Below are 9,300 nucleotides of genomic sequence, written 5' to 3'. Positions count from 1 at the left end.
TCGAGGCAGGTGAGGGCGGCAGGGAGCGACCGCCAGGGGGCTCGAGGACAGGGCGCAAAAGGGGACGGGAGCCGGGCCTGGTGGTGCAGGCTTGAAATCCCCGCGCCGGGGAGGTGGAGACAGGAGGATCGCACAGGTTCGAAGCCAGCCTCAGCTACTGAGTGAGGCTCTCAGCAACTCAGTGAGACGCTGTTTCCAAATAAAGTATAAAATAGGTCTGGGAGTGTAGCCGGAGGTAGAAAAGCCCCTGGGTTCCACCCCCAGTGCCAAAAAAAAAGGAATGGAGAGAGTCCCTGGCTGTCGGCGGAGGGGGGAGCCGGGCGCGATCTCGGGGGGCTCGGGCAGCGGGACCCCAGCCGGGCCACGGGCGAGGAGCGGGAGCCCGGGCGCGGCGACCCCAGCCTGGCGCCGGCCCCGCCCTCAGCGCCGCACGTGCCGGGGGCGTGGCCGCGCGGGGCGTGGCCGGGCGCGTCACGTGACGGCGCGTGCGCGCTGGCGGCGCCCATTGTTGGGCGCGGTGACGTCGCGGCGGCGCGGGCGGGCGGGCGGGGGCGGAGCAGGAGCGTCCCGCGCGCCGCCGCCTCGGCCGCCAGGAGCCGCCGCAGCCGCCGAGCCGCAGAGAGCCGCGCGCCCGCCGGCCGAGCAGCCCCGCGCCGCCGCCCCGCCGGCCGCCCCCGCCCCGCCGCTGGATGCCGGCGGCCGGCGGCCGAGCTCGCAGAGGCGGAGGGCGGCGCCGGCGGCGGCGCGGGCGGCAGCAGCGCGGGCCCGAGCGCTAGCGCCCGCCATGCCCGGCCCCGGCGGCCAGCCCGACGGCGGCGGGGGCGGCGCGGCGAGCGGCGGGGACCCCGGCCCGCGCCCCCCGGGCCCCGGCGCCGACGACGCGGCCCCGCGCCCGCCGCCCGAGCCCGACGACGCGGCCGCCGCGCTGCGCCTGGCGCTCGACCAGCTGTCGGCGCTGGGGCTGGGGGCGGCGGGCCGCGCGGGCGCCGAGGGCGGGGAGGCCGAGCCCGCGCCCCCCGACGGCCCCGAGCCCGGCGCCGGCCTGGCCGCGGCCCCCGCGCGGCCGCTGCTGGAGCCGGGCGCCAGCCCCCCGCCGCCGCGGCCGCCGCCCGACGTGTTCGCCGGCTTCGCGCCGCACCCCGCGGGCCTGGGCCCCCCGACGCTTCTGGCCGAGCAGATGAGCGTGATCGGCAGCCGCAAGAAGAGCGTGAACATGACCGAGTGCGTGCCCGTGCCCAGCTCCGAGCACGTCGCCGAGATCGTGGGCCGCCAGGGTGAGTGGCCGCCGTCGGGGGTCACGCCCGCGGGGCCGCCGCCTTTGTCCGCGCCTCCTGCCGCGGAGGGGGCTCCGCGCGGCAGCCCGGGGGGACGCCCGAGGCCGCCGCCCGGACCCCGGCGCCGGGCGTCCACCCACCACCGTGGGCGGGGCCGGCCCGGGTTTGGGGTGGCTCGGCGCGGGCAGGGTCAGGATCGGGGATTCTGGCCACACGAAGGCGCCCTCCCAGCCAGCCCCGGGCACCCTCGGGTGGGGTGCGCGGGGAGGGGATGCCGGGGGCCCGGGGGAGGCGGCGCGGAGGCTGCTCGGGGCGCCCTGCAGCTGTCCTCGGCGGCCCCGGGCGAGGGGCCCCGGCTGCGGCTCCGTGGAGTGTCCCCCTGGCCCGCCTCATTGTTCTCTTTGTTAGAGACTCGGGCTGGATTTGCAGGGTGACATCAGATTGGCCGCTGCTCATTGGCCGTCGAGCGGCGGTGGGCAGTGCCCGTGGAGCGCACACCCACCGCCCGCGACCGCCCCGCCGCCTCCCCGGCCTCAACTTTCTGTAGCCGGGTGCGGCCGGGTTCTAGAGCTCGGGGTGGGGCCGGGGCGGGGCGGGGGTGGGCTGCGGGGCTGAGTTGGGGGGTGGCCTCTGGACTTTTAAACACTGGAGCTAAGAGGGGCGTGGGGGACTTGAATTGGAGGCCACCCTCCCGCAGCGGGGACCTCAGCGCTGCCCTCACCTGCCGCCGCCCCTCCCTAGCTAGTTGTGGGTGGAGCGCTTGGCCGGAATCCTCCTGTCTTTTTGTCCTTTTATTATTTATTATTTGGGCCTTGTGTGGGACTTGGGACCCACCTCCAGGAGCCGCGCAGTGGGTAGGCTGAGCACCGCTGACCCTAGGCTGCCCCCACCCCACCCCGCCCCTCCCCGCATCCCGCCCCTGTCCCGCACCAGGGCGGGCCAGGGGGCAGCTTCTGTGTCCTCAGGGTCCCTCAGCCTGTGGGAACAGATAATGCCGCCCCAGGCCTGGGGTCTTTCCCAGATAGCACCAGGCTGACACTGGGGGTGGAATCTGAGGGTGTGTCCAGGCCACCAGAGGCGCTGCCAGAGTGGGGAGGGGGCAGCCGGGGCACCTGCCCCCCAGGGATCAGGCTGAGCTCGCTTGGCGGCAGGGCCCTGGAGAGCCCGTCCTGGGGTCTCAGTGGCAGCCTCAGCCCTGATCACCTGGGGGTGTGCGTGACACCCATGGGGCCAGGCTAGGGTCTTGCTGACAGTGGACAGCAGGATCTAGGGCTTTGGGACGCAGGTGGCCCTGTGCCCTCACCCTGTGACCTCAGGGCCATGGCAGCCCCTTTCTGAAGGGAAGACAGCATCTTCCCTGGGGGTTCCCACCCCACAAGTGGGGTGCAGGAGGGGGGCCTGCTGCCAGGAGGGATGTCAGCTTCAGCAGTCCCTGCCTCTCCCCAACTCCAGAACCGTCTGTGGCTCCCAGCTTCTCCCACCACCCAGTTCTCCAGTGTTACCAGCAAGTCCTTTGTGGCTTGGCCACGCCTACTCTGTTCCTCTGCTCACCCACCCCATTCTGCTCTGGGGGTGTCTGAACTCCCCAGGTCCTGGGGCTGCTCTCCCTAGGGGGCCCAAGGAGTACATCCGCCCAGCCTCCTCAGCACACCAGTACCAGGGTGCAGGGCCTTGTCTTTCCCTCCGCCCTCTGTGCCGCAATTCATTCATTTTCTCTCTCTCTCTCTCTCTCTCTCTCTTTTTTTTTTTTTTTTTTTCTCGTGGTGCTGATTGAGCCTAGGAGCATTTTACCTCCAAGATACACCCCCAGTCCTGTTTTTTATGCTCTGTTTGGAAACAGGGTCTCACTGAGTTGCAGAGGGCCCCACTAAGTAGCTGATGCTGTCCAAGAACTGTGATCCTCCTGTCTCAGCCTCCCAAGTACTGGGATGACAAGCCACCGTGCCCAGCTTAGATCTTTTTTGACTTTTGATACTGGAGATGGAACCCAGGGTCTGGGGCATACTAGGCGAGCACTAACCACCAGGCACCATGCCCACCTGTAGGCCTTTATTGAATGCCTACTGTATACCTAGCCTGTGTCAGCTGCCACCACCCCGTCTCACTGAGCCCCAGAGAAGCTCCCGCAGCCTCCTGGTCTGGATGGGGCGTGGCAACAGAACAGGGGAGAGAAGGGCCAGCCTGGGCTGGGGCTGGGGCCAGGGCTGCCAGGACCCCTCCCTCTACTGTAGACCCAGGCAGAGCCCCACCCCCACCCCACTCTGCCTGCCCGTATCCCCAGGGCCCGCGGCAGTCCCCACCCTGTGGGGCAGCAGTGCTGCTCTGGCGGGGCTGGGCCTTGGTGTTTGATTGTGTACTGCAGATCCCAGGTCTGGGCCCGCTGCCCAGAGCGTGCCCCAAAACGGGGTCAGTTGAGTGATGTCCACTGGCGCGGCCTCTGCAGGGGACCTGTAGCCAGGGCGGCTCGGGGTTGCCGTGCAGGTCGGCCAGCCTCCGCCAGCCGGGCCTGGGTCTGCATTCAGCCTCACCTGTGGCTGTTGGTCTTTGGGTGGGTGGGCCTGGCACTCAGTTCAGGGCCACTGGGGCTCAGCTCCCTGCAGAGCAGAATTGGGGAGCCGTGGGGGGTTCCTGGCCACCAGATGGACAGGGCGCTGCCTCAGGCCACCGGCCGCTCCAGAGCCCGCCAAACTGGGTGTTTCTGTCCTATGGGGAAACTGAGGCCCATGCATGGCTTCCTAGCCTGCCCGTGCACCGCTTCGAGCTCAGGGAGTCAGGCCTGCAAGCGTGGTCCAAGTCTACACAGGGAGGGCAGGCTTCCTGGAGGAGAGGGGCCTGGCCTGTGATTTGTGCAGAGAAAGGAGAAGACAGGTGGGGTGTGAGAAGCAGGGAGGGGCCGGGCGCGGTGCGACCCAGAGGATCACGCACCATTCATGACCAGGCTCAGCTACTTAGGGAGGCCCTTTGCAACTCAGTGAGACCCTGTTTCAAAATAAAGAATACAAAATAGGGCAGGGGGTGTGTCTCAGAGGTCAAATGCTCCTGGGTTCCATCCCCAGGGAAGAGTGTTGGTGCCAGTGAAGCCCCTGCTCCGTGCTGGGGCCCCTGGTTCCAGCCTCCTGCTGGCCCCATGGTTCCCCTTCCAGGCCTGCTGCGCTCTGTGCACCCCCTGGTGGTGCTGAGGCTGTGTCCTGTGCTTGGCGGTGCCAGGCAGGATCTGGGGGGCAGTACCCCAGGCCTGGCCAGAGCTGAAGACCTAGCAAAGGCCCTGGGGTGGGGGTGGGGTATCCAGGATGGGGCTGGGCCACCCAGACAGTGGGTGAAGTGTCAGGTCAGAGGCAGCTGCCCAACTGGGCGTGGTGACACCTGTAATCCTAATGGGGGGGGGCTGGTACAGGAGGACTGCGGGTTCAAGGCCAGCCTCAGCAGCTTAGTGAGACCCTATTTCCAAGTAAAAAACTAACATAGAGCTGAGGGTATAGCTTGAAGGTTGAATGCCCCTGGGTTCCATCCCCAGTGCCACGAGGGGAGGGGGGTACTGTCCCTGCCCCTCTGGAGTGAGATCCCAGGCCGAGCCACAGTGCTGTCCCTTCGGGATCACCCAGACCTTTTAAGATGTCCCAGGGAAGCCCAGTGTGGTGGCGCGCGCTTGTCATCCCAGCATTTGGGAGGCTGAGACGGGAGGATCAAACAGGTTTGCGGCCAGCCTCAGCTACTTAGCGAGGCCCTCTGCAACTCAGTGAGACCCTGTTTCCAAATAAAGAATAAAAAATAGGGCTGGGGGTGTAGCTCAGAGGGAGAATGTCCCTGGGTTCCATCCCAAGTACCCCAAAAAATTATTTCTTTGTTTTCAGACAGGGTCTCCCAAGATTTCTGGGACTGGCCTCGAACCCAGTGATCCTCTTGTCTCAGCCTCCCAAATACTGGGATCCTGGGTTTGCACCATCACACACCCGTGTATACCTCTTCTCTCTTTTTTAAACTTACTGTTGTGGTTTTTAAACTTATTATTGTTGTTATTTTTATACTACTGAGGATTGAACTCGGGCATTCTACCTCCAAGCTACACCCCCCGCCCTATTTTTTATTTATTTTTAATTTTATTTATTTATTTATTTATTTGTGGTACTGGGGGTGGAACCCAGATGCATTCTACTTCTGAGCTACACCCACAGTCCTATTTTTTTGGGGGGGGTGGTACTGGGGTTCCTGGAAGCCCTTCTACCTCCAGGCTACACTCCCAGACCTATTTTTATACTTTTTTATTTAGAAACAGGATCTCTTAAGCCAGCGCAGCTGGCTTTGAACCCGTGTGATCCTCCTGTCTCTGCCTCCCAAGCGCGGGGATTACAAGCGTGTGCCACCACGCCGGCTCCAGCCTTGTTGTTTTTTGGGTTTTTTTGGTGGCACTGGGGGTAGAACCCAGACGCATTCTACCTCCAGGCTATGCTCCCAGTCCTATTTTATATTTTATTTGGAAACAGGGTCTCACTCAGTAGCTGAGGCTGGCTTCAAACCCGTGCGATCCTCCTGTCTCAGCCTCCCCAGTGCGGGGATTCCAAGCGTGCGCCACCATGCCCGGCTCCAGCCTTGTTTTTATTTATTTTGAAACCGGGTCTCACTGAGTTGCAGAGGGCCTCACTAAGTAGCTGAGGCTGGCCGCGATCTCAGCCTCGGTCTCAGCCTCCAGAATGCTGGGATCACAAGGGTACCCCACCACCCCTGGCTTTTTATTCTTTATTTTGAACCAAGGTCGCCCCAAGTGGCAGAAGGCCTTACCACTTTTAAGTAGGACCTGCGATTCTCCCGCCTCAGCCTCCCCAGCGCTGGGATGCCAAGCGTGTGCCCCCATGCCCGGCTCCCAGCCCTTTTGGAGACAAGGTCTCCTAAAGCTGCCCGGGCCGGCCTTGAACCTGCAGTCCCCGGCTCCGCTTCCCTGGTGCTGGGATGAGACAGGCCTGGCCCTGGACCCTGGAGCCCTGGCTCGCTCGGGGGGCCCCGGTGGAGCTCCAGCGCCCCGGTCACGCCCGCCCTGCCTCCCCAGGCTGCAAGATCAAGGCCCTGCGCGCCAAGACCAACACCTACATCAAGACGCCGGTGCGCGGCGAGGAGCCGGTCTTCATCGTCACGGGCCGCAAGGAGGACGTGGAGCTGGCCAAGCGCGAGATCCTGGCGGCCGCCGAGCACTTCTCGCTGATCCGCGCGTCCCGCGGCAAGGCGGGCGGGCCGGCGGCCCCGGGGCCCCCGCACCTGCCGGGCCAGACCACCATCCAGGTGCGCGTGCCCTACCGCGTGGTGGGGCTGGTGGTGGGGCCCAAGGGCGCCACCATCAAGCGCATCCAGCAGCGCACGCACACCTACATCGTGACGCCGGGCCGCGACCGGGAGCCGGTGTTCGCCGTCACCGGCATGCCCGAGAACGTGGACCGCGCGCGCGAGGAGATCGAGGCGCACATCACGCTGCGCACGGGCGCCGCGGCCGACGCGCCGGGCAGCGACTTCCAGGCCAACGGCACCGACGTGTGCGCCGACCTGCGCTGGGGCCGCGGCCCGCGCCCCGACGGCGGCCTGGCGCTCGACCTGCTGGCGCTGGACCTGCGCGGGCCGGCCCCCTGGGCGCCCCCGGCCGCGCGCGAGCCCGCCTGGCGCCCCCCGCGCGCGCGCGAGCCCGGCCGCAAGCCCCCCGACGGCGCGCCCGCGCGCGAGTGCGTGGTGTGCGCGGACGGCGAGGCCATGGCGGCGCTCGTGCCCTGCGGACACAACCTCTTCTGCATGGACTGCGCCGTGCGCATCTGCGGCCGCAGCGAGCCCGAGTGCCCGGCCTGCCGCACGCCCGCCACGCAGGCCATCCATATCTTTTCCTAGTGGGGGCGGGCGCCGGCCTGGCCGAGGACCCTTAACCCCCCACCAGGCCGCCACGGCGCGGAGCGGGCGGGCCGAAATAAACCCGCGAAGAGGCCTGCGTGCGCCTTGTGTTCGTGGAAGGCCCCCTCCCCGCCGCCCCCCACCCCCTCGTATGTAGCCGTGTGGGGTCTGACAGTGTTCGTGCCCGCCCGCCCCGTCGGTCCTAGGCTGTGGAAGAGGAGGGGGGCGTTTTAACTCCCGTTGCGGGGCTGCGTTTACTGATTTTACTTTTTTTTTTTTTGTACATCAGCCCCCGGGAGCTGGAGGGGGTGGGGGGTGGGGTTCCAAGGACGGCCCAACCAGAAATTTCTAAGTAATTTCTTTTTAATTATGAATCCCCTCCCCGCAGCCGTGTTGTGCGTATGTGAGCGTGCGTGCGTGTGAGTGAGAGAGAGAGTAGGATTTTTTTGGTCATTTTTTAAATTTTTTAAAGTTTTTTTTTTTAACTTTTACTTTTTACCTCTTGTGTATATGTAGGGAATTTATAGGGAAATATGTACTTTATGGAATAAATTTTAAGAACTAAAAATATATTTTATTTTAAATGAAGTAATGGACCTTTAATCTTACACAGCTAAATTACTGATTATATATTTGCTGAGCTGATTTAAGGGTTAAAAAATTGTATCAAGAGTTTTATTTTTTGACTTCAAAGCCTTCTTAATAAAGCCTTTTTACTACACGGAGCCCTCGGCGTGTGCGTGGCGGGGATGGAGGGCCGAGGGGCTGGGTGACCGCTGCCCACCTGAGGGGAGGAGAATCTGCTGCTGAGCCGGGAGGGGGGGGGTGGGAGCGTTGGCCTGGGGGGCAGAGACCAGGAGAGTGTGGAGGGGGACCTGGAGGGCTTCCAGGAGGGGGCGCCATGGACCCCTGCTGTCCCGGCCTTAGCTAGAGACCCCTCCTGGGCTGCAGTACAGTCCTTAGGGGTCTCCCCTTCTTTCCCTCTGAAATCTCCTAGGTCCGGATCCCTAGCCCTGGGGAGTTGTCCTTTCCTGAATGATACCCCCAAAGAAGAAATGTCCCCCAGAACCCCTAAATGTGACCTTATTGGAAAAAGGCCTTGTAACCCCAGCACTTGGGAGGCTGACGCAGGAGGATCACAGGTTCATAGCCAGCCTCAGCAATTTCATGAGGCCCTTTGCAACTCAGTGAGACCCTGCTTCAAAAATAAAGCTGGGCCCACCGTGGTGGCACACACTTGTAATCCCAGCATTTGGGAGGCTGAGACAGAGGATCCCCGTTCGCGGCCAGCCTCAGGTACAGCCTCAGCTACTTAGTGAGACCTTGTTTCAAAATAAAGAATAAAAAATAGGGCTGGGGGTGTATTTTAGAGGTAGAATGCCATCCCTAAGCCGGGCGTGGTGGTGCACGCTTGTAATCCCAGCATTTGGGAGGCTGAGACCAGAGGATCGTGGTTCGTAGACAGCCTCAGCTACTGAGTGAGGCCCCTTTGCAACTCAGACCCTGTTTCAAGATAAAGAATAGCCGGGCGTGGTGGCCCATACTTGTAATCCCCGCTTGGGAGGCAGAGGCAGGAGGATCTCGCAGGTTGGAAGCCAGCCACACTGGCTTAAGAGACCCTGTTTTCAAATAAAAGTATAAAATAGGTCTGGGAGTGTAGCCCGGAGGTAGAAGGGCTTCCAGGAACCCCAGTACCACCAGATAAATAAATAATAAAAAAAAAAAAGGCCTGGGGCATAGCGCAGAGGTAGAATGCCCCTGGGTTCCAACCCCAGTACTGCCAAAGGAAAAAATAAGAATGCCATCTCTAGTAACCCAAAAGTAAATAAGAGCTGGGCATGGTGGTGCGCGTTTATAATCCCAGCATTTGGAAGAGGCAGAGGCAGGATCTCGGTTCACAGCCCCTTCAGAAACACTGTTTCCAAATAGAGAATCAAAAAGTAGGGCTGGGGGTGTAGCTCAGAAGTTGAATGCCTCTGGGTTCAATCCTCAGTTCTGCAAACAAATAAAAAATATAAACAAATATAAAAAGGGCTGGGGTAAATTGGGAGTGGCGGCGCACGCTTGAAATCCCAGCATTCGGGAGGCTGAGACAAGAGGATCAGGGTTTGCAGCCAGCCTCAGCTGTTTCCAAATAAAAATATAAAGATGGGTCTGGGAGTGT

At 62.9% G+C, this 9,300-nt stretch overlaps 1 protein-coding gene across 1 annotated transcript; it reads left to right on the top strand.

Moving 5' to 3' along the window:
• Positions 1 to 784: 784 nt before the first annotated feature.
• Positions 785 to 7,171, top strand: MEX3D (mex-3 RNA binding family member D; the record flags this gene model as incomplete). Its single annotated transcript, XM_080713894.1, has 2 exons — positions 785 to 1,274; positions 6,316 to 7,171. The coding sequence occupies 2 exons, from the start codon at positions 785 to 787 to the stop codon at positions 7,134 to 7,136; spliced, it is 1,311 nt and encodes a 436-aa protein (XP_080570020.1). The 3' UTR covers positions 7,137 to 7,171.
• Positions 7,172 to 9,300: the final 2,129 nt, after the last annotated feature.

This window comes from Muscardinus avellanarius, assembly GCF_963383645.1.
Source record: "Muscardinus avellanarius genome assembly, chromosome: 16".
Taxonomy (NCBI): Eukaryota; Metazoa; Chordata; class Mammalia; order Rodentia; family Gliridae; genus Muscardinus; species Muscardinus avellanarius.
The sequence above is the reverse complement of the archived record's forward strand: the minus strand, read 5'-3'. Positions and strand labels throughout refer to the sequence as shown.